The 24,405-nt window shown below is 43.1% G+C and overlaps 1 protein-coding gene across 8 annotated transcripts in view; it reads left to right on the plus strand.

Annotated features, from left to right (window-relative positions):
* Positions 1-749: 749 nt before the first annotated feature.
* The window catches only part of INTS10 (integrator complex subunit 10), a 37,119-nt gene continuing 13,463 nt past the window's right edge, over positions 750-24,405 (plus strand). For 2 of the 8 annotated variants that reach the window (XM_024765006.1, XM_024765012.1), the window contains exons 1-12: positions 752-1,090; positions 1,676-1,743; positions 2,920-3,023; positions 4,618-4,757; positions 6,825-6,906; positions 7,401-7,541; positions 7,971-8,142; positions 8,607-8,776; positions 9,513-9,646; positions 20,437-20,593; positions 21,733-21,815; positions 22,525-22,677. In XM_024765006.1, coding sequence (XP_024620774.1) covers positions 962-1,090; positions 1,676-1,743; positions 2,920-3,023; positions 4,618-4,757; positions 6,825-6,906; positions 7,401-7,541; positions 7,971-8,142; positions 8,607-8,776; positions 9,513-9,646; positions 20,437-20,593; positions 21,733-21,815; positions 22,525-22,677 — 1,533 coding nt within the window. In that variant the 5' untranslated portion in view covers positions 752-961. Of the gene's footprint in view, positions 1,091-1,675; positions 1,744-2,919; positions 3,024-4,617; positions 4,758-6,824; positions 6,907-7,400; positions 7,542-7,970; positions 8,143-8,606; positions 8,777-9,512; positions 9,647-20,436; positions 20,594-21,732; positions 21,816-22,524; positions 22,678-24,405 lie in introns of all 8 variants that reach the window. The other 6 variants (XM_024765011.1, XM_024765008.1, XM_024765007.1 and 3 more) reach the window with 6 other exon arrangements.

A 24,405-nucleotide genomic window follows, 5' to 3' on the forward strand; every position in this document is an offset into this window, starting at 1 on the left:
TAAAAGTTTTGTATATAGACCTTGGATTGGAGACTCCAACGAACAGTTGGGATCACACATTTTGGCACATGCCTCCTATTAGGCGAATAAATGCTGCTTCCTCCGGTTCCTAAGTGTGGCCTCCCTTCCCGAGATCAGGTAGACTGTTTTGTTTTCATTTGGTGAAAATGACACTGATTCTGGTTGAAACAGAATTAAAACAGCTATTTTTTGTAGGTCACAGGTCCCTAACACTGTAAACTCAGGTTGGAACAGGATAAACGGCTCGGTAGCTTCCGGCATGCAGCCAAGCACCTGCAAAGTACTAAGACTGCAATTGGCTCAATAAATGCTTTTCGGAGAAACCAAGGAATAAAGAAGCAACGACCATGAGACATGACCGTGCTGCTGAGGACCGAAAGGACCGGTCCAAACGCTGGCTTTACCGCCTGACCGAGAGCAGCGCGAGCCTTTCTGTACATCCGATCCGGAGGTCCCGAGGAGCTCTTCCCGCCGCCTCCGCGCAGCCCCTCGGCGCTCCCCCCTCCAGCGTCTTCCCCGCCCGGCCCCCGGCCGCCCAGCCAAGACTGACCACCCGGCTCCCCGGCGCCGCCAGGACCGGGCTCCGCGCATGCTCCCTGGCTGCACCGGGGTCGCTCCCGAGCAGGGTGAGAATCCGCTCCTCCGCGTCTTGGAGGCGACCTGGAAGAGCCGTGACGAATGCACTAGGTCCCCAGAGGAGGAAGCCGCCGGGCAGAAGCGCAGAGTGGCCGGGAGGAGGCTACTCGCAAAGCCCGGAAGCCCTCCCGGATCCACCCTGCGGCGGCTGCGTGACCCTGGACTTGCGCAGTAGCGTCCGCGGCGGCGGCGGCGGCGGAGGCGGCACGGTCCGCGGAGGCGGCACGGTCCGCGGCGGCGAGGTCCGCGGCGTCCCCCAGCCGGAAGGTCCGGCAGCCTCAGGCCGCCCGAGGCCTCCCGCGTCATGTCGGCCCAGGGCGACTGCGAGTTCCTGGTGCAGCGAGCCCGCGAGCTGGTGCAGCAGGACCTGTGGGCCGCCAAGGCTTGGCTGATCACGGCCCGCAGCCTCTACCCCGCAGACTTCAACATCCAGGTGAGGCCGGGCGGGGGCGCAGGTGGGGCGCTCCTCCCCGCTTCCCTGAGCCCCCAGCGAGCCCGGCCCAGGGGACCCCGGGCCCCGCTCCGGGTCAGGGCGACGAGAGCGTTACCCTCTTGGCGGTCGGGACAGCGCCTCGCGCCGCCTGGAAAGGCCGCTCGCCGGCTCGTGGGTCCGGACGGCAGCCGCGTGGGCGCGGGTAGTGGCGGGGGCAGGGGCGGGGTGGGGGTGTTCTAGGTCCCCGTGGGAGGGAGCTGGGGTGCAGTGTAGTGAACACAGGCGCCAGCTCCGGGCTGCGGCTCTGTGAGGGGACCGATACCGCGCATCTGCGGGCCCCGCGGTTGATAAAGGCATCCGAGTGACGCGAACGGCATAGACCTGCACCGCGTTGCCGTCCAGGATAGTCAGAAGCCCCGCTGGCCGCCGGAGACGTGCCTGCGCTAATCCGGGGCCCCGGGGCCGCGCGGCGCGAGCCCTGAGGCTCCGTCAGCACGTGATGCCCGACCCTGGGACCTCCGGGGCGGTGGGGTGAGCCGGGCCGGCCGGGCGGAGGGCCTGACGCGGCCCCGGCCCGTGTTGCAGTATGAGATGTACACCATCGAGCGGAACGCGGAGCGGACGGCCACCGCCGGGAGGCTGCTCTACGACATGTGAGTGGGGACGCCGCCCCGCACCTCTCGGGAGGATTCCGTTCTGTCTGTGGCAGAGGGAGTTGGGGGAAGGTCCTCAAGTTCATCTGCGTGTCCGGCACCTAAAGCTTAACTTGGTAGTGGTCTAGGCCTTCTGTTAACTGCAGGGAAGTCTTCTTAGGTTTTATTCTTCTTACATCTCTTCCATTCAATCATTTATTTTACTTTGGGAATAACGTAATACAGGCTCCTCGCAGAAGTTGCGACGGTACTGTAGTATAAAGAATAATCAGTGGAAGTCCCTCCTAACCTCGGCCAGAATTCAGGAGTGTGTGTGTCTGTGTGCATGTACGGCCCAGGACGCATCAGTAGGTTCTGGGGGAGGAGTTGCAGCGGTGAGCGCCTACTGCTCACCCACTGTGATGGGGCTCTTTCCAGGCCAGCATGTAGGGATCTACTTGGTTCTTTCTCCTGTCTGCATAGCGTTTCAGCCCTCTTTTCTCGGCGGACATTTAGGTAGTTTCCAGTTGTTTGAAATTATATTCAGAGTGTCAGAAAGCAGTTTTGTACTCACACTTGGGTGTTTTTCTGTAGAGTAGATTCTTAGACGTAGGTTTTCCTAGTCGAAGGGTATGCGCATTTTAAACTTCGATGCACTGTCAGATTACTCTCCAAAAAGTGCTGTTCAGTTTACATCTCCACTGACCGTGTGTGAGTGCCTGTTTTCCCACACCTTCGCCAGCACTGGATATTATCCGTCTTTCCCTCAGCTGTCAATTTTTGCCGGTGCTGTAGGAGAAGGCAATATCTTGCTATTTTTAAAGATTTGTGTTTGTTGTATTACTAATAAGACTGAGTATCTTTTCAAATATTTGGCTGTTTGTATTTTTTCTGTGATTTACCTTTGCCCATTTTTTGGGGGGGGAGTTTTTTTTTCTTGTTTGCCGTTTAGTAGTGTTTTGCATATTATGGACACTTGTCTTTTCACTTATTAAAAAAGACTAAAGACTTTTGTAAGTACCCTCATTTTTCTTAGTTTTTCTTTTTATATCTTTATTTCAGTTTGTTTTGGTACATATGTGTATTCACTTGGAATATAGTAAAATGTGTTTTTCTCTGATGCTAGCGTTTTACTTTCTTTTTTGGATACTATTTAGAATCTGACATTTTAATTTAATGCATTCATTTTAAAAATAGGTTTGTGAATTTCCCAGATCAGCCCGTGGTGTGGAGAGAAATCAGCATTATTACATCAGCATTAAGAAACGATTCACAGGATAAACAAACCCAATTTTTAAGAAGTAAGAATAAAATGTTAACTTACTGGTGTATAAATTACTACTTCTGTAAGTCAGAAAGAGAAATACAAATACCGTATGCTAACGCATGTATATGGAATCTAAAAAAATGTTCTGATGAACCTAGTGGCAGGACAGGAATAAAGACACAGGCGTAGAGAACAGACTTGAGGACACAGGGGGAAAGGGGAAGATGAACAAAGTGAGAGAGTAGCACTGACATATATGCACTACCAAATGTAAAATAGCTAGTGGGAAGCTGCTACACAGCACAGGGAGATCAGCTTAATGACCACCTAGAGGGGTGGGATAGGGAGGGTGGGAGGGAGAAGCAAGAGGGAGGGGATATGGGGATATATGTATACGTATAGCTGATTCACTTTGTTGTACAGCAGAAACTAGCACAACGTTGTAAAGCAGTTATACTCCAATAAAGATGTAAAAAATAAAATTACCAACATCGATAAATAGCTAAGGTATTAAAGCTATCATTAAGATATCAGAGATAAGATATAATAATGTGTTTTATGCTACATACTCTAGCAATATACATAATTTATAAAATTAGAAGCAAAAATGTAAAAGAAGATAATTCATCTAATTTTTATAAAATGTCTGTATGAGATTAAAAGTAATTATATTTTGGAAGTTTTGCCTACTTGGGTAAAAATACTAGCAATTACTTCACCATAGTAAAAGTGACTCACAACTGTGAACCCAATAAGATGCAGTTTTATTGAGCTGTTAATTTTAAAAATAATAATTTTCTGAAAAACAGAAATATCTAGAAAGTGATCATTCTTTTTACTGTTATTAGAACATAATGATGGTGCTATCTCATATAATACAGTTGTAGATATACCAAAATGTTTCCAAGTAGAATTATATTATAATAAAAAACATATAATTCTTTTAAAAACTTCTGGAATACCAAGTTCTGTGTAGTAATTTCACAAAAAAGTCACATCTGTGGTATTGGTACCCATATGCATGTTTTGTTCTTGGCAACTGAAGCCTGTACAAATGATGTTACTTGATCCCTTGAGCATATGCTTAGAACCCTTTAAACTTCCTTAAAGGATGTGGATTTATCAGTTAGCCTGGGAAACTGAATATATTTTAATAAGTTCTACAGTAATCATAAAACATCTGTAGATTAGACAGATCTCCACAGAACAGGAGAGAAACTTTTAGTAATTTATGACCTTTCTCATTAACCTTCACTCTGTGTTGGTTGCTATAGCCAATCCAGTATTTCAGATTTTGGATAAAAAAGAAAGTAGATTGTTTAGGTCATTTCAACTTAAGTGAGTGTTTTTTATCTCAGTCAGCAGCAAACACTGCTGTGACCCTTCCCAGACATCATTCTTCTCTTCTAGATCCAGTAAGGCCTCCAAAGGTTTTATCGTCCTTCAGCAAATATCTTATGCCCAATAATATCTGACCCCAAAGCCTTCCAGGTTGTAGGTGAACTCCAACAATAGTGATTCTTCACTTAGTATATACCATTCTGTACATGATGATGCCTTATTTCCACTTTTGCTTCTGTATTTTCTTTCTGAAAGAAACTTTTAAAAGTGAAATGTGTTATATACAGGTTTATTTGAAACTCTTCCTGGTCGGGTCCAGTGTGAAATGTTACTAAAGGTTACGGAACAATGCTTCAACACTTTGGAACGATCAGAAATGTTGCTTCTACTTTTGAGACGATTCCCTGAAACGGTGGTACAGCATGGGGTAAGATTTGATCCTTTCCTTTTTCATAAAAGAGTATAAAATTGATCAGTGGACTCACAAGTATGTTTAAGAGCTACAGTGTGTATTATTCTAAAGTAGATTATTCTAATTCTGAGGAGTACCAGATAAGATTGAATTCAAATCAAGGAATCTTTGTCAGTAAAGCTAAAAGGATGTCACTGTTACCAAACTCTATGAATATCCAGTAGGAGTTGTGTTACCAGTGTGAGGAAACAATCACCAAGCCTTGACAGTGCAACTTATCTTCAATTTGTGAAGTTCACTAAAGTTTTAAAAAATAATCTGTTTCATCGTATTGAACAGTGTGTTTGAATTTAAAGGAGAGCCATAGTTTGTATTCTTAACGTTTTTCACATGCTTCTGCCATATGGTCACTGTTTTCCCTCTACTCTGCCCTTTCCTCATATCTCTAATTATTATTGAGTGCTACTGGCAGGCATTGGTCGGTGTTCAGTAGGTCCTTCTATACTCCTTAGATCCGTTGAGGTAGACAGCATCCTACTTTACATATATGTTAGTCACTTCCCATAGCCAGTAACGGAGAAGTGGGATTCAAATCTTTAACTTTCTTAATTCAACCTCTTTGGCTTATTCTTTCTGGCTCCACTTTTCTGGCTGTTGGCCCCAGTTAACCTTCTCTGTACGTCCATATATTAGTTTCAAGGACCGCCGTAACAAAATACCAGAAACTGGGTGCCTTAAAACAACAGAAGTTTATTCTTTCACAATTCTGGAAGCTCGAAGCCCAAAAGCAAGATATGGGCAGGGCCGTGCTCCCCGTGAAGGCTCTGGGGAGGACTCCTGCTCACCTCATCCTGGCTTCTGGGGCACCAGCGATCCTTGTCATTCTTTGGCTTGCAGCTTCATCTCTCAGTTTCTGCCTCTTTTGTCACGTGGCCTTCTTTGTGGTCTGTGTCCCTGTGTCTTTACATGACCTTCTTATAAAGATACCAGTCATTGGGTTTAGGACCCACCCTGATCCAGTATGACTTCTTCGAAGACTTTTTTTTTTTTTTGGCTGCGCTGGGTCTTCGTTGCTGCGCACAGGCTTTCTCTAGTTGCAGCGAGCGGGGGCTACTCTTCGTTGCGGTGCACGGGCTTCTCACTGCGGTGGCTTCTCTTGCCGCGGAGCACAGGCTCTAGGCATGCAGGCTTCAGTAGTTGTAGCATGCGGGCTGTGTAGTTGTGGCTCGCGGACTCTAGAGCACAGGCTCGGTAGTTGTGGCACACGGGCTTAGTTGCTTGGCGGCATGTGGGATCTTCCCGGCCCAGGGCTCGAACCTGTGTCCCCTGAATTGGCAGGCGGATTCTTAACCACTGCACCACCAGGGAAGTCCCACGAAGACCTTTTCTATAAGATAAAAAATATATGAGGTCACATTCTGAGGTTCTGAGTGGACGTGAATTTTGGGGGGATGCTGTTCAACCTGGTGTCCTCCCTCATGATTACTCTTTTAACTTTCTGTCTCATGTAATTGTTTACATGGTTCCCCTCTCCCCCCACCCCATGCATCCCCAGGTGGTTGCAAGGAAGATGATGCAGGTGTTGGTGGATTTGGAGAAGCCAGCTTTCTATTAGGCTAGGGCATCAGTAATGGGAAGGTGGCCTTCTCAAACAGTTGTGTCCGACCTAGTCCAGGCTGTATGACTGACTACTCCCGGCAACTCTTGAAAATGTTAAGTTTTGTCTACATAATACATCTTGATGTAGAGAATAAAGTTAGTTTCTACATTTCTTAGAAAAATCTCTACATCTGTATTATCAAACTAGCCCCAGTGCTTCCATTAAGTTTCTTAGACATTTTAATTTTACTAGTTCAGGGGAGAATAACCAAGACAGAGTGGTCTGTGGTCAGGTGAATGTGGGGTTCCCTTCTGGGTGGTGTTGCTGATGCATTCTTTTGTTTTCTAGTCTTTAAAATGATAATATTTGTTTCTTGGGTAAGTTTGAATATACAAACTATGTGGTAAATCAAATGTGGTGTTTATTCATGTAATTCTGACATCTGAAACTTAACACAAATGATTAATTGTATTTTGAAACAGGTTGGCCTTGGGGAGGCACTATTGGAGGCTGAAACTATTGAAGAGCAAGAATCTCCTGTTAACTGCTTTAGAAAATTATTTGGTAAGAAAAATTACATTTTGTATTCATTCCTTATGCTAAGTAGAATATGCTGGGGGTAAGTGTCATTTCAGAAATAAGGTCATTTGTGGAAAGCAGAGGAACTCTTCATATTATGGGGTTTAAATCCGTGTTTATTTTTTCAGTTCAGAAAGCATTTAAAACAACTCCTAAATTTTTATTATGTAATAGTTGACACCTCTGAAAGAATATGTGTAACCATGTGTTTGAGTATGAAGCATACTAATAAACACCTGAATTTCCACCCAAACATCGCTCATAATGTGGAATCTGCCTGTGTGTTTCCTTCCTGCCTCCATCCACTGGTGTCCCTCTGCACTGCAGTTTTTAAATAAATGTGCCATAAGGGGTTTCTTTTTTGCCTATATATTTTAGGTACTACATTAAGTGAACTCTAAAATAAATTTTGTTTTTGCCAGAACCCTAGAGTAGACAAACAGCTTAATCGGTTTTTCCTCATTTTCCCTCTTCAACAGTGTGTGATGTCCTTCCTCTAATAATTAACAACCATGATGTTCGGTTGCCCGCCAATTTGTTGTATAAGTACTTGAACAAAGCAGCTGAATTTTATATCAATTATGTCACTAGGTCTACTCAAATAGAGAGTCAGCATCAAGGTAAGTGGGAATAACCTGCAGTTTATTTTATTGTATTTTTTATTTTGTAAAATTTCAAGCTCAGAAATCCCTCAGCATTCTGATTATTCTCCTCTGGATACAATACCAGTTTGATAGTCTTGCTAAAAGATGGTTCCTAGAAAAAAACACTACAGTTAAGAGATGAGACTTTTCTGGAGCCAGTTTTACCCCTCGATTGAAGCAGTGAACCTGACCTGTAAGGTTAGCTTCATACGTTAACCACAGCTCAAAGGTCCCTTCCTACTCTACCAGGGGCCAGTGGTGGGTCTTTGAATAAAACACACAACATGTTGAAGTTCTGTGTTCTTGCCTCTTGCATGGGGAGTTAGACGTTTTTTCTCTATAAAGTACCGCATAAATAGTAAGTAGTAATGGTAATTGTAAACTACTTTTTTTTTCACATCTCAGGTACCCAAGAAACGTCTGATTTAATGTCACCAAGCAAACGTAGCTCTCAGAAGTACATAATTGAGGGGCTGACTGAAAAATCATCCCAGATCGTGGACCCTTGGGAGAGGTTGTTTAAGATTTTGAATGTTGTTGGAATGAGATGTGACTGGCAGATGGATAAAGGAAGACGGTACAAAACTGTTCATTTCTAAGATTGCATAACAAATCTTTTGATAGCATACTCTCTGTAAAACAAAATACTTTTTTCTAAAAGCATATAATGTATAGGTACACCTCTGTCTGGGCAAATTCTGTAACACTCAGTATTTATGCAAAAGAGTGTGGTTTTTCACTTTATTAAAAGATTCCCAATGGGAATCTTTGAACTCTTAAGATGATATTGAGCTTGAAGAACTCCTTGGTGTTTAGAGGAAAGAGAAGCTACTTGGCATGTTTGTGTCATGAACTCTTGGCCTGTTGCTGCTCTAATTCGGAAGAGGAATTTGCATCCATATGCAGACAATGAAGAATAGTTTTACATGCCTAGAGCCACATTTGGTAGTTGTAATGGTTCTGTTGGGGCTTTTCTCTGGTAGACCTTTTGCTGACAAGCCCAGAGTAATTAAATAATTTTTATTGTCCTTCACCTTTCAGAAGCTATGGTGATATTTTGCATAGAATGAAGGATCTCTGCAGATACATGAACAACTTTGATAACGAAGCTCATGCAAAATATAAAAACCAAGTGGTTTATTCCACTATGTTGGTCTTCTTTAAGAATGCATTTCAGTATGTCAACAGCATACAGCCGTCTCTATTCCAAGGTTGGTTGAAGAATTTTAGAGTGTCTCAAAATACTGGCCTCATTGTGGGTGGTGAGGAAGATGAAAATGTTTACCTTAACATTGTTCTTGGATCCAAGTAATTGCGGGGTGATGCCAGAGCTTTCATCAGTCGTTGGTTTTTATGTAAGAAAGTTTTCATTAAAAACTTATATATCAAAGGATGTAGTGGTACTGTGAAACTACAGATATTGAATGCCTCTTTTAAAAAAGCAGCAGATGTAGCTAAGTCCTGAAGTAGATTTCACAATGACTTCTCAACAAAGATTTTTAAAATAAGATGTATGCATATAAATTCTAGAGAATGTGAAAAACAGGGAACCTATAGGGTGAAATCACCCACAATACCTCCAGTATAACGCAGCTCTCATTTTTGTGTATTGACTATAGTGTTTCATATATTTAGATTTGTTTGGAATTTATAACAATAATGTATGTGTGTATGTGTGACTTGGTAGTTTTTCTTTTTTTGGTAATTTTATGCTTCGTGATCATTGTAAAAAATTGTCCACCACTGAGAAAGAACCTTTATTAACAATTTGGTTTATATCTGTATAGTTTTTCATTTCTGTATATGTATATGTATACTTATTTGTTTACCTAATTGGGATGATACTGAACGTATTTTCACACGATGTTTGAGTAAATTTCCACCTGATATTAAGTACTGTTTTCCCTGCTGCATTTTTAAGTGTTGGTGTTTTCCCTCCATCCACAGGTCCTAATGCCCCTAGCCAAGTTCCACTGGTTCTTCTGGAGGACATATCAAATGTATACGGTGATGTAGAGATTGATCGCAATAAACACATACATAAAAAGAGGAAACTAGCTGAGGGAAGAGAAAAAACCATGGTAATTCTTTCAGATATAATTGTTAACAGCTTATATGTTTATGGTTTGCTAGAAATGAATCTTTGTAAAACATGGCTCTGGAGCTAAATTGATAAAGCTTGGGTCTTTTAATTATAAAATATAATTACTATATAAAATCAGTGGTTCTCCACTAGAGGTGATTTTGCCCCCTGGGTTATTTGACAGTGTCCGAGGACATTTTTGATGGTCATGGCTCAGTGGGGAGGGGCTACTGTTAGTATCTAGTGAACGGAGGCCAGGGATGCTGTTAAACGTACTGCTGTGCACAAGGAGAGCCCCGCAGCAAAGAGTTATCCAGCCCCAAAGGCCGCTAGTGCTGAGGCTGAGGAGCCCTGGTGTAAGGCGTCTATACCTGTTTGACTTAGTGCCATCGATTAAATTTAAAAGGCAAAACCAAATAAACTACCCTGGACATATAGAGCGGGGTGCCGAGGGGCACTGGCCGCCGAACGGGGAGTTCTTAGCCATCGGGGTAGGAAGTCATAACCCGAGGGGAGATGTTGGAAAGGTCCCATGAAGGAGGTTGGCATTTGACGCCAGCCTCGTAGGGTTTTGTTGTTTGGAATTGGGAAGTAGATTTTGTTAAGAGGGGGCAGCTTGCACAAAGATGCAGGAAACCAAAGAGAGTGAACCATCAGTCTTCTGGTCTGGCCTGCTGGCAAGCCAGTGCCCAGCGCTGATTTTCGAACTCTTTTTAAGCAGAGGAATCCTTTCTTTCAAGGAACACTTTTGTGGAGGCCCGTCATGTAATGTGACAGCGGGGATGCTCTCGGTCAGGTCTCAGCAAACTTTGTCCTGTAAAATGCCGGGTGGTGAATGTTTCAGGCTTTGCAGACCGTGCGTCTCCATTGCAGATACTCAGCTCTGCTCCTAAAGTGCAGAAATAGCCACAGGCAGTGGGAGACAGCAGGGTTTGTCCTGCAGGGCATAGCGTGCCATCCCCTCTTCTGGTGGAAGTGTGAGGGCAGCCAGGAGTCTCGCCCAACTTGTGGCCCCTCTCCTCTCCGCTTTTCAGTTTCTTACATGCTCTTCTTCAGCCCTTGGGTAACATTTAACGAGACCCTGGCTTGATGAGAGACAGGTCTGAAAATCAGCTTAATCTGATGTCTCCAAGGTTCTGGAGTATAAAATGGTTTGGAATGGGAAGACGTGGCCCATTCTGAATGTGCGTGTAAGGGTATTAACTAGTTCTGAAAAACTGGTTTGTTTCCTTCCACAGAAAAATGCTCAACATGCACAATTTTGCTTTGAAGCCCAACCCTGAACCCCAGGCTGAGATCTCTGTGCTAACCAGGCTTTCCCAGATGCCCTCTGTCTGCTCTTTCGTTCTTTCCTGACATTCCCAGGCGGGGTAGCTCTCCCTTCTGCTTTCTGAGGGTGTGTGGTTTCACAGTAAGACCACAGACACCTCTCCCACCCACGTAGGTGGTAGGTTGTGTGTCCCTAGTCTCAATGAAAAGCAGTGGCCTGTCATTCAGTGTATGTAGCGTAGCCGCGCCCTGAGTTTCTCTCCATCCCCTCCCTGTCCAGGCACCGCGGCCTCTGCCCCAGCTCACCCGAGTCATCATCCTGGCTCCCTGCTCGCACTCTTGCCTCCCACAATCTCTCCTCTCCCCAGCAGCCTTAGTGACCTTTTTTACAATGTGAGTCAGACATAGCTTCTGCCTCTGACGGCTCCGCATCACTCTAAGAATAAAATCCAGACTCTTTCCTTTGGCTTCAGAGCATGCACTGAGCCGCCCTCAGTGCTGCAGACACGCTGGCTGCCGCTGCCGCTGCTCCTGCCCGGGCCCCGGCGCAGCTCATAGCCATGCACTGGGGCGGAGTGCCTTTCTGTGCCCATCGGGCAGTGCTCAGCCCAGAGCTGAGCTCTCTCCCGGAGGCTGCCTCCAAATGGCCATCAGTTTTCTCTTTTTATTACTGTATCTTAATTCTGCATAGTCCTTATTGCTATTTATTTTTCATTCTTTCTTGGTTGGTTGGTTTGCTGTCCGTGTCCCTTCACCAGAGTACAAGCTCCACGGGGCCAGTGACAGTGTCTGGGCATCCATTTGAACGGTGCCTGCGCCCCAGCAGGCCTTCGGTGAGCTCTGGTGCGCGAGGGGATTCACACATGCCCTCCCGGGTGTGGGTCCGGGCAGTGGTACAGCTGTTTAGCCTCTGGCCCATCTGTTCCTCCTTCCATCCTTCACTCGTCGTATGCCGTCTAGCAGGCTCTGCTCTCATGCTCTGGCCCTCCAGGCAGTCTGGGGTCTCCGTCCCACTGCCTGCCCCACCCAGTGCAGGTCCAGCCAGGTCTGTTTGTCCCATTGTGGCAAGGGACATACCTGGTGGCCCATGAGCTCAGCTCGCAGACCTGTCTTGTTTTACTCATAGTGTTTTGTTTTGTTTTGTTTTTACTAACCTAGCACCTAAAACTTGGAAGCTTTCTCTCACTATCCAGATGTCTGACTTCCCTTTAATAACTGGTGTCTCTGATAATGCTGGCCCTTGTGGAGGCCCACCTCTGCAGTGGGGTGGACATCCTCCCCACAGCCTAAGTGCCTGCCAGGCAGCTGGAGCCGGGGACAGTCTTCCCTGTGGGCAGGGTGTTCCCACCACATACACTCATGTGCCTTCCCTGAGGTCAGGATTCCTGCTTCAGAGCATTCCCGCAGAGCCTCAGAGTGCATTTCTGCATTTCGAAATCAATTTCTCTAGATTTTACAGACTGTTTGGAACTCCACACTATCCCCACCACATCTGAGGCCCTTCCAGAAACTCCTGATCTCATTTTGAGGCAGGAATGTGTTCCATGAGTTGCCACGGCGATGAACACACCATTCCTATTGCTGTATCTCACTAGATGGCCCACGTGTGGCCCACATGTGGCCCCGATGAGCCAAGATGCCTGACAGATGGGTTTTGGTTTTGAAAGGAATTGGGGTGTGTGTCATTACTAAGGGGATAAGAATATGAAGCTAACTAGGGTGGGACGGGGAGGGTCCCCAGCTGTCAACGAATGGGGAGAAAGGTGGGTAGTGGGAGGGAGGTGCCAATTTTTTCTGAGTTTAGCTTGAGGATTGGAGCTTTTTTTGTTTGTTTTAACTGTAGTTGTTTTACAATGTTGTGTTAGTTTCAGGTGTACAACTTCAGATTCTTTTCTATTCTACATTATTACAAGATATTGAATATAGTTCCCTGTGCTGTGCAGTAGGTCCTTGTTGGTTATCTATTTTATATATAGTAGTTTTTAATCTATTAATCCCATACTCCTAGTTTATCTCCCCCCCGCCCCCCTTTCCCCTTGGTCACCGTAAGTTTGTTTTTTATATCTGTGAGTTTGTTTCTGTTTTGTAAATAAGTTTATTTGTGTCTCTTTTAGATTCTACATACAAGTCATATCATATAATATTTGTCTTTCTCTGACTTACTTAACTTAGTGTAACAGGTCCATCCATTGGTCCTGCAAATCGCATTATTTCATTGTTTTTTGTGGCTGAGTAGTATTCTATTGTGTATATGTACCACATCTTCTCTATCCATTCATCTGTTGATGGACACTTGGGTTGCTTCCATGTCTTGACTATTGTGAATAGTGCTGCTATGAAGATTGGGGTGCATGTATCTTTTCCAATTAGACTTTTCGTCTTTTCCACATATATACCCAGGAGTGGGATAGATTGATCATATGGTAGCTCTACTTTTAGTTTTTTAAGGAACCTCCACACTGTTCTCCAAAGTGGCTGCACCAATTTACATTCCCACCAACAGTGCAGGAGGGTTCCCTTTGCTGCACACCCTCTCCAATGTTTATTATTTGTACACTTTTTAATGATGGCCATCTTGACCGGTGTGAGGTGGTACGTCATTGTAGTTTTGATTTGCATTTCTCAAATAATTAGTGTTGTTGAGCATCTTTTCACGTGCCTGTTGCCATCTGTTTGTCCTCTTTGGAAAAACGTCTGTGTAGGTCTTCTGCCCATTTTTTGATTGGGTTGTTTGTTTCCTTGATATTGAGCTGCATGAGCTGTCTGTATATTTTGGAAATTAATCCCTTGTTGGTCTCATTGTTTGCAAATATTTTCTCCCAGTCCATTGGTTGTCTGTTCGTTTTGCTTATGATTTTCCTTTTTTTTTTAAACATCTTTACTGGAGTATAATTGCTTTACAATGGTGTGTTACTTGCTGCTGTATAACAAAGTGAATCAGCTGTACATATACATATATCCCCATATCTCCTCCCTCTTGCATCTCTCCCTCCCATCCTCCCTACCCCACCGCTCTAGGTGGTCACAGAGTACGAGCTGATTTCCCTGCGCCATGCAGCAGCTTCCCACTAGCTATCTGTTTTACATATGGTAGTGTATATATGTCCATGCCACTCTCTCATTTCGTCCCAGCTTATGCTTCCCCCTCCCCGTGTCCTCAAGTTTGTTCTCTACGTCTGCGTCTTTATTGCTGTCCTGCCCCTATGTTCTTCAGAACCACTTTTTTTTTTTTTAGATTCCATATGTATGTGTTACCATATGGTATTTTTTTTTCACTCTGACTTACTTCACTCTGTAGGACAGACTCTAGGTCCATCCACCTCACTACAAATAACTCAATTTCATTTCTTTTTATGGCTGAGTAATATTCCAGTGTATATACGTGCCACATCTTCTTTATCCATTCACCTGTCAATGGACATTTAGGTTGCTTCCATGTCCTGGCTATTGTAAATAGAGCTGCAATGAACACTGTGGTACATGACTCTTTGAATTATGGTTTTCCCAGGATATATGCCCAGTAGTGGGATTGCTGGGTCATATGGTAGTTCTATTTAAAAATTTTTAAGGAACCTCCATACTGTTCCCCATAGTGGCTGTATCAATTTACATTCCCACCAACAGTGCAAGAGGGGTTCCCTTTTCTCCATGCCTCCTCCAGCATTTATTGTTTGTAGATTTTTTGATGATGGCCATTCTAACTGGTGTGAGGTGATGCCTTATTGTAGTTTTGATTTGCATTTCTCTAATGGTTAATGATGTTGAGCATCCTTTCATGTGTTTGTTGGCAGTCTGTATATCTTCTTTGGAGAAATGTCTATTTAGGTCTTCTGCCCGTTTTTGGATTGGGTTGTTTGTTTTTTTGATATTGAGCTGCATGTAAATTTTGGAGATTAATCCTTTGTCATTTGCTTTGTTTACAAATATTTTCTCCCATTATGAGGGTTGTCTTTTGGTCTTCTTTATGGTTTCCTTTGCTGTGCAAAAGCTTTTAAGTTTCATTAGGTCCCATTTGTTTATTTTTGTTTTTATTTCCATTTCTCTAGGAGGTGGGTCAAAAAGGATCTTGCTGTGGTTTATGTCGTAGAGTGTTCTGCCTATGTTTTCCTCTAAGAGTTTGATAGTATCTCGCCTTACATTTAGGTCTTTAATCCATTTTGAGTTTGTTTTTGTTTACGGTGTTAGGGAGTGTTCTAATTTCATTCTTTTACATGTAGCTGTCCAGTTTTCCCAGCACCACTTATTGAAGAGCCTGTCTTTCTTCCATTATATATTCTTGCCGCCTTTATCAAAGATAAGGCGACCATATGTGTATGGGTTTACCTCTGGGCTTTCTGTCCTGTTCCACTGATCTATCTTTCTGTTTTTGTGCCAGTACCATACTGTCTTGATTACTGTAGCTTTGTAGTATAGTCTGAAGTCAGGGAGTCTGATTACTCCAGCTCCATTTTTCTTTCTCAAGATTGCTTTGGCTATTCGGGGTCTTTTGTGTTTCCATACAAATTGTGAAATTTTTTGTTCTACTTCTGTGAAAAATGCCATTGGTAGTTTTATAGGGATTGCATTGAATCTGTAGATCGCTTTGGGTAGTATAGTCATTTTCACAACATTGATTCTTCCAATCCAAGAACATGGTATATCTCTCCATCTGTTTGTATTGTCTTTAATTTCTTTCATCAGTGTCTTATAGTTTTCTGCATGTAGGTCTTTTGTCTCCTTAGGTAGGTTTATTCCTAGGTATTTTATTCTTTTTGTTGCAGTGGTAAATGGGAGTGTTTTCTTGATTTCACTTTCAGATTTTTCATCATTAGTGTATAGGAATGCAAGAGATTTCTGTGCATTAATTTTGTATCCTGCTATGCAAATCAAACAATGTGATACACCATATTAAGAAACCGAAGGATAAAAGCCATATGATAATCTTAATAGATGCAGAAAAAGCTTTTGACAAAATTCAACACCCATTTATGATAAAAACCCTCCAGAAAGTAGGCATAGAGGGAACCTACCTCAACATAATAAAGGCCATATACAACAAACCCACAGCCAACATCGTTCTCAGTGGTGAAAAACTGAAACCATTTCCTCTAAGATCAGGCACAAGACAAGATTGCCCACTCTCACCACTATTATTCAACATAGTTTTGGAAGTTTTAGCCACAGCAATCAGAGAAGAAAAAGAAATAAGAGGAATCCAAATTGTAAAAGAAGAAGTAAAACTGTCACTGTTTGTAGATGACATGACACTATGCATAGAGAATCATGAAGATGCTACCAGAGGGCTTCTCTGGTGGCGCAGTGGTTAAGAATACGCCTGCCAATGCAGGGGACACGGGTTCGAGCCCTGGTCTGGGAAGAACCCACATGCTGCGGAGCAGCTAAGCCCATGCGCCACAACTACTGAGCCTGCACTCTAGAGCTTGCCAGCCACAACTGCTGAAGCCCACACACCTAGGGCCTGTGCTCTGCAACAAGAGAAATCACCGCAGTGAGAAGCCTCCACACCACAATGAAGAGTAGCCCCCGCTCACCTCAACTAGAGAAAGCCCACATGCAGCAACGAAGACCCAATGCCACCAAAAACAAAGAAACAAGAAACAAAACAAAACAAAAAGAAAAGATGCTGCCAGTAAACTACTAGAGCTAATCAATGAATTTGGTAAAGTAGCAGGATACAAAATTGATGCACAGAAATCTCTTGCATTCCAATGAGTTTCTTTGCTGAGCAAAAGCTTATAAGTTTGATTAGGTGCCATTTGTTTGTTTTTGTTTTTATTTCTTTTGCCTTGGGAGACTGATCTAAGAAAATATTACTATGATTAATGTCTGAGAATGTTTTGCCTATGTTCTCTTATAGGTGTTTTATGGTGTCATGTTTTATATATAAGTCTTTAGGCCATTTTGAGTTTATTTTTGTGTATGGTTTGAGGGAGTGTTCTAATTTCATTGATTTGCATGCGGCTGTCCAGCTTTCCCAGAACCACTTGCTGAAGAGACTGTCTTTTCTCCATTGTGTATTCTTGCCTCCTCTGTTGAAGATTAATTGACCAGAGGTGTGTGGGTTTATTTCTGGTCTCTATTCTGTTCCATTGATCTGTATGTCTGTTTTTGTGCAAATACCATGCTATTTTGATTACTATAGCTTTGTAGTATTGTCTGAAGTCTGGGAGGGTTATGCCTCCAGCTTTGTTCTTTTTCCTGAGAATTACTTTGGCAATTCTAGTTCTTTTGTGGTTCCATGTAAATTTTAGGATTATTTGTTTTAGCTGTTTGAAAAATGTCATAGGTAATTTGATAAAGGATCACATTAAATCTGTAGATTGCTTTTGGTAGTATGGCAATTTTAACAATATTAATTCTTCCATTTCAAGAGCATGGGATACCTTTCCATTTCTTTGAATCATCTTCAGTTTCCTTTATCAGTGTTTTAGAGTTCTCAGCGTATAGGTCTTTCACCTCCTTGATTAGGTTTATTCCTAGGTTTATTTATTTTTTGACCTGATTTTAAATGGGATTATTATTTTTTTTTACTTTCTGATATTTCATTGTTAACGTGAAGAAATGTAACAGATTTTTGTATATCTATCTTGTATCCTGCTCCCTCGCTGAATTCATTCATTAGTTCTAATAGTTTTTGTGTGGAGTCTTTAGGATTTTCTACATAGAGTATCATTTCTTCTGCATACAATGACAGTTTTACCTCTTTCTTTCCAATTTGGATACACTTTATTTCTTTTTCTTGTCTAATTGCTGGGTTAGGACTTCCAATACTGTGTTGAATAGAAGTGGTAAGAGTGGGCATCCTTGTCTTGTTGCAGATTTTAGTGGGAAGGCTTTCAGCTTTTCACCATTGAGTATTATGTTGGCTGTGGGTTTGTCGTAAGTGGTTTTATTATGTTGAGATATGTTCATTCCCACTTTGGTGAGAACTTTCATCATGAATGGATGTTGAGTTTTGTTTTGTTTTGTTTTTTTCTTATTTATTTTTTGCCTGCATTGGGTCTTCATTGCTGCACAAGGGCTTTCTCTAATTGCAGTGAGCAGGGGCTACTCTTTGTTGCAGTGCACAGGCTTCTCATTGCGGTGGCTTCTCTTGTGGAGCATGGGCTCTAGGCGTGTGGGCCTCAGTAGTTGCAGCATGCAGGCTCAGTAGTTGCGGCACGTGGACCCTAGAGTGCACGGGCTTCAGTAGTCGCAGCGCATGGGCTCAGTATTTGTGGCACACAGGCTCTAAGGTGTGCAGGCCTCAGTAGTTGTGGTGCACAGGCTTAGTTGCTCCATGTGGGATCTTCCCAGACCAGGGATCGAATCTGTGTCCCGTGCATTGGCAGGCGGATTCTTAACCACTGCGCCATCTGGGAAGTCCAGATGTTGAGTTTTATCAAATGCTTTTTCTGCGTCTGTTGAGAACATCATGTGGTTTTTGTCTTCTCTTCTGTTAATATGGTGTCACATTGAGTGATTAGTGTTATGTTGAACCATCCTTGTGGCCCTGGAATGAATCTGACTTGATCATGGGTGTATGATCATTTTTGTGTATTGTTGGATTCAGTTTGCTAATATTTTGTTAAGGACTTTTGCATCTATATTTATCAAAGATATTGACCTGTAATTTTCTTTTTTTGTAGTGTCTTTGTCTGGTTTGGTATCAGGGTGATGGTGGCTTCATAGAATGACTTTGGGAGTGTTCCCTCCTCTTCAGTCTTTTGGAGGAGTTTGAGAAGGATTGGTATGAGTTCTTCGTTGTGTGTTTGGTAGAATTCCCCAGTGAAGCCATCTCGTCCTGGACTTTTGTTTACAGGGAGTTTTTTAAATTACAGATTCTGTTTTAGTGATTGGTCTGTTCAGAGTATCTGTTTCTTCTTGATTAAGTTTTGACAGGCTGTATGTTTCTAGAAACTTGTCCATTTCTTCTAGGTTGTCCATTTCATTGGCATATAACTGTTCATAGTACTCTCTTATGATTTTTTTTTGTTTCTCCAGTATTGGTTGTTATTTCTCCTCTTTCATTTCTTATTTTATTTAGTTCCTCTCTTTTCTTCTTGGTGAGCCTGGCTAGAGGTTTGTTGGTTTTGTTTATGAGGATTGGAGCTTTTAGCTGAAATATTTTTACATATTTTTAAAAAATTTTATTGAATCTAAAAAATTCAGTTGATTCAGTTGATTTACAGTGTTGTATTAATTTCTTCTGTACAGCAAATTGATTCCATTATACATATATATTCTTTTTCATATTCTTTTCCATTATGGTTTATTACAGGCTATTGAATACAGTTCCCTGTGCTATACAGTAGAATCTTGTTTTTTATCCATTCTATATATAATAGTTTGCATCTGTTAATCACAAACTCCCAGTTCTTCCCTCCCCCATTCCCACCCTTGGCAACCACAAGTCTCTTCTCTATGTCTGTGAATCTGTTTCTGTTTCATAGATGTGTTTATTTGTACATAATTTTAGACGGTCTTAGTGGGGTAAAAATCTGCAGGGAAAATTTAATTTGGGTCAATTAATTAATAAAAATGACATAGGTGGAATAAAAGATTCAAGAAATTTTCAGGAAAATAAAGTGAAATGGAGCTTTTTTGACTTTACTTGTTTTTGGCAAAAAGTCTGACCATACTCAGTGGCATTTACAATAGTTGCCTTTCTCTGAGGCCCTCTCTTTTCTTTGGTTTTATTTGAGATGAAGAGCAAGAAATGTAGGAAAGTTTATTATAAAGTAAAATGGGTAAGTGCAGACAAATGTAATTCCTGGCCAGACACCTTGCATTGGGTGGCCATTGGAGAAGTTATATGCAGTGAACAAAAGATAAGTAACAGTTTCTCTTAATTATTTCTCAGAGGACTCGGGCTTTAATTTTATTGCACTACAGAACAAACTGTTTCTTGGAAGCAAATTAAATGTCACCTGTTGGAAAAAAGTAAACTGTAAAACAGGTGCCACTTAATTAAGCTGTATCCCTAAATGTAAAAATGTAAGTTTTGGCTTTTATAGCATTGGTATATTTTTAAAGTTATTGGAAGTTTTAACTCTATAGCTTTACTCTGAAGCCAACATAAGCTTAGAATTTTTTTTTTTTTTTGCGGTACTCGGGCCTCTCACTGTTGTGGCCCCTCCCATTGCGGACCACAGGCTCCGGACGCGCAGGCTCAGCGGCCACGGCTCACGGGCCCAGCCGCTCCGTGGCATGTGGGATCTTCCCGGACCGGGGCACGAACCCGTGTCCCCTGCATCGGCAGGCGGACTCTTAACCACTGCACCACCAGGGAAGCCCAAGCTTAGAATTTATCATCAGAAAACCTTAATTTTAAAAGTAACTATCAAACTTGTGAAAGGATGAAAATTTTATGTTACTTTTTAAAGCTAAATTGTTAAATTCAAAAAAATTGTATTATACTCATGATAGTATCCTTTGATATGAAATTCATATAGTAATCAGAATTGGCAGCAATAAATGTGATAATGTTTAAGTAGTGACTATCTTTATAATTTAATCATGTTCTTCACATTCTCTAAGCAGAGTTCAGACGATGAAGACTGTTCAGCAAAAGGAAGGAATCGTCACATCGTTGTCAATAAGGCAGAACTTGCTAACTCCGTCGAGGTGTTGGAAAGCTTTAAGCTGGCCAGAGAGAGCTGGGAGCTGCTCTATTCCCTGGAATTCCTTGACAAGGGTAAGGCGTGCTCAGCCTGTTGTGATATTTCGTTTTTTATGGGAAATCATCATGCCGGAAAGGTTCATGATTCTACTCGGAATGTCGTCACTGACGGCTGATGAAATTCATGACAGTAGTTCACACATTTCATAGGATTCTTTTTTGAGCAGGAAATCTAATCAGTTATAAATATTCAAATAACCATTTCCCTCTTAGCTCGTGCACTGGGGGTGTATTATAACCAGGGTTGGGGTGGACTTGGAGCGGGGGGTTTGGTCTTTCTGTTAAAATTCATATTGCTGGCCTTTTTCTTGCTGGGTTTGTCTGGCGCTTTTAGTCGCTCTGCCCGCTGCTTTGTGCCCCCTCCGGCCACATGTGACTAAGGCTGCAGAAGGCGGTGCTGTGATGCCTGACTTGACTCCGTTGCTTGAAAGCCCAAATTCCGAACCCTGCAGAGAGCCCACGTTGAGCGAAGACAGATGAGAGGGAGTTTCCTCTGTACAGTGTTTACACTCCTGAGTATTTCAGCACTACTCAGAAAGCGCTAGCACTCGGCTAACCAGCATATTCTCCTGTACTTTGGGATCGAGGCCGTTACTTTCCTCCTGGCCAGTGGACATTTGTCCCTGGCCTGCTCCTGTCACGTGCCTATACAGGCCCCTTGTTTGATGTGTCATGTCATAGTTTCTAAGTAAACATTGCATCGTCCAGTTCCTCCTTGTCACATCTAGAATGGTGAACAGGTATGTGACTTTTGGAGGGGATGTTTTTCTTTAGGCATAAATCGACTTAAAAAAATGAGTGAAACTCTTAGTGTCATATATTTATTACTTTAACTGGGTGAAAGCAAAGCAGTTTAAAGGATAAAGTAATGGGTGAAAAGCATTTTGAGCAGCTGCTAGCACGTGATGTGTGCTTAGTAATTGTTGGTGCCTAATAAGGTTATTGCTTGTGTATTACTGGTAAGTATTCTGCCCTAACTTGACTATCTAACTGAAAGTCCAGACCATTGTTTTAGAAATCAAAGTCTAAAGTTACATCCATTTTTTGGTAATTTGTTTCTCTCTGACTATTGTTCTGTTGGTGGGTATGCCAGTTTTATTCTCCGCTTCTGTGTTACATATTTCTGGTAAATTAGCTTTTGAATTCTTGCTCAGAATTTACAAGAATTTGTTTGGCGTGGAAGACGGATACTTGGCTTTGGTTGAGAATCTTCCTCAACGATGTGATCATCTATCAGGTAATGTGTGTTTAAGTACCTGTGTCTTGACCACAGTTGCTGTGAGCATCTTCAGCGTGAAGGTGTGTGCGTTTCCTCCTGCTCTGAAGGCAGATGTTCCTCTTCACTGATGAGGGGATTGTGGTCCACTTTTAGCTGAGAACAGCTCAAAAGTAACCCACATCTGGGTTACTTTTGGGGAGTCCAATCACACCCCTCTGTAAAAGTAAGAGTTTTATTTCTCAGTGAAAGACAAACACTGCTTACCCCTCCTCTCTGCTCTGGGGGAGCCCTGCTGCCTTGCTCTGCTGTCCTCGAGCTAGTTATGTCCAGAAGCGAGAGAGGATTCTGTAACGAGAGGGAGAGCTTCCAACCCCCGTTGTTGAAATGGGCAGGTTGCAGCTTCCAGCCTTCATGAGGAGAAATGGTATTAGTAGTAAAATATTCATAAAGAAGTGGTATATCCAAAATGTACTCTACCAAAGAGCTTGCGTCATTTTATTTAGTCTCAAGAATTAAGACTAGAAAGAAAAATCTTTGTATTTATGAAGTCCCCCTACAGATCCTCCACGTAGCTTTAGCTAAGTTTGTTTGATTCTGTAGCTGTGCCCATTTCCTCCTCAAATGATTAAGCACAGGTGCCTGATTTGTGGTTGCTTGCTAGGGGCATAATTAGCTCTGGAGATTCTTTAATGGCACTGTGTTTCCCTCCTTGCTGTGACTTTCTAAGGGTCAATATAAAAAGGCCATAGCCAGCCTGCACCACTTGGCAGCTCTCCAGGGACCGCTTCCTCAGCCACAGATCTCGGGACAGGGGACCTTGGAGCATCAGAGGGCGCTCATCCAGCTGGCAACCTGCCACTTTGCCTTGGGGGAGTACAGAGTGAGTACTGGGTGCCTGGCATGGGGACGTGCAGGCGCACTCGGTAACCTTGGGGCTTTCTTTTTTTTTTTCCCAGAGTGGCTTTTTAATTCAGTGCATGTTTACTTGAAGCTTGCTCTTTCTTCCTAGATTTTATTATCTCATCTGCTGGTGAAAAGGTTAGTGATGCTGTTTAATTTCCTCCTTTCTATAGCTTCCCTCAAGTTAGGCTTCCATACTTTTCACATTTCCCGCTCATTATTCCATTTGTCTGAGGATGATTTTTACTTTCTTGCCTGGAATCCCTTTAGAGTGAGTCAGTCCTCTTGTACTTGGACAGAAGAGGCCTTCACCCAGTGGGAGATGGAGATTCACAATAGCATATCTGAACCTCAGGTTCTCTTTTTACGTGGTGGTGACACCTCTTAGGGGTGTTGCAGGAGCAGCTGTATGAACAGACCTGCCTTCTCCATGCCGTGAGACCCTCCTTGCATGGTGGCCGCACAGCTTCGGTCCGCAGTAAACACCTGCATGCGGTGAGCGTGACCAGCGCAGCTTTATACGCACAGTTACTGGATAGAGTCAGGTCACACCTTAACACACCAACTCGGATTTCTTCTTGTCTCTCTATAGAGATTAAGCTGATTACTTTGTGATTAAAAACGCTAAATTAAATTTTTTCACTTGAACTTTGAAATATGACTTACAATTTGCCGTGATGAATTTTAGAAAGGAAAAGTTAATAAGTATGTGAAGTATGTGCATTTAAAATTGAAATGCTTTTCTACCATCACCTACGTGGTCGGGTGCCTAATTGTAAGTTTCAGTTGATTCCTTTTGCGAACTTAAGAGAGCACATGGTTGTACACACAGATACACATGTGTCGTGTGGAATTAGACAGCCGTGCACGGTACTGCTGTTCTGCATTGTACGAGGGAACGTACGATAAACTGGTAGATTCGATGAAGCTACGCAGACTCATTCTCTCTGAGGGCTCCTGTTACCACCTCCGTGCGGGTCGCTCTTAGCCTTTCATCTTTGGTTTCTACCTTACCCGATTCCTGAGTCTCTGACTGCCTGTCTTTGGCTGGGACTCAGCATGTCCAGATGTGCATTTCCTTAGTTCTCTGGACCTTAGACACCACCTGTCAAATCACAGAGACTCTTACTCAAGCTGGTCCTTTTGTCTCTTCCAGGATGGGGCACCAGTGCTTTTGGCATAGTGCCTTTTATTTCCACTGCCACCACCCTAACCCACGGCTTTTAACTGAGTTTGTTGCCTGTAACCATTTTTCCAACCCTATAACTTATGGTCAGCTCTCTACAACATTGCTGTCATCATTCCATTTCATCGAGGTGTTGACTTCCTGGGTGCCCCAGGGTGGGATCCCTGTGTTCAAGGACATCTAATTTGAGTTGGAGAGAGAAGTGCAGGTGTTTATGTAAGACAGTTAAAAATCCAGTACTAGCAGTTTGCCTCAGACCTGTGCACAGCAGTCATTCAGGAAAGGGTGGTTTCGCCCGGGCCCACACCCTCGGGGAAAGAAGGTGGGTATTGAAGGAAGGGTGGCGCCATGTGATTCTGAGTTAACTCCCGGTCTCACTACTCACTAGCGCTGTGACCTGTCTAACTCCAGGGTTCGAGTTCTTAACTCCCCAGCTGCCGATCTCTCAAAGCTGGAGCTTCACGACCCTGTGGCCATGGGTGATTCTGGATGTGCCAGGATACCGACCCCTCAGCCCCAGGC

The sequence above is a fragment of the Neophocaena asiaeorientalis genome, unplaced genomic scaffold, assembly GCF_003031525.2.
Source record: "Neophocaena asiaeorientalis asiaeorientalis breed wild unplaced genomic scaffold, Neophocaena_asiaeorientalis_V1.1 scaffold14, whole genome shotgun sequence".
Classification (NCBI taxonomy): domain Eukaryota; kingdom Metazoa; phylum Chordata; class Mammalia; order Artiodactyla; family Phocoenidae; genus Neophocaena; species Neophocaena asiaeorientalis.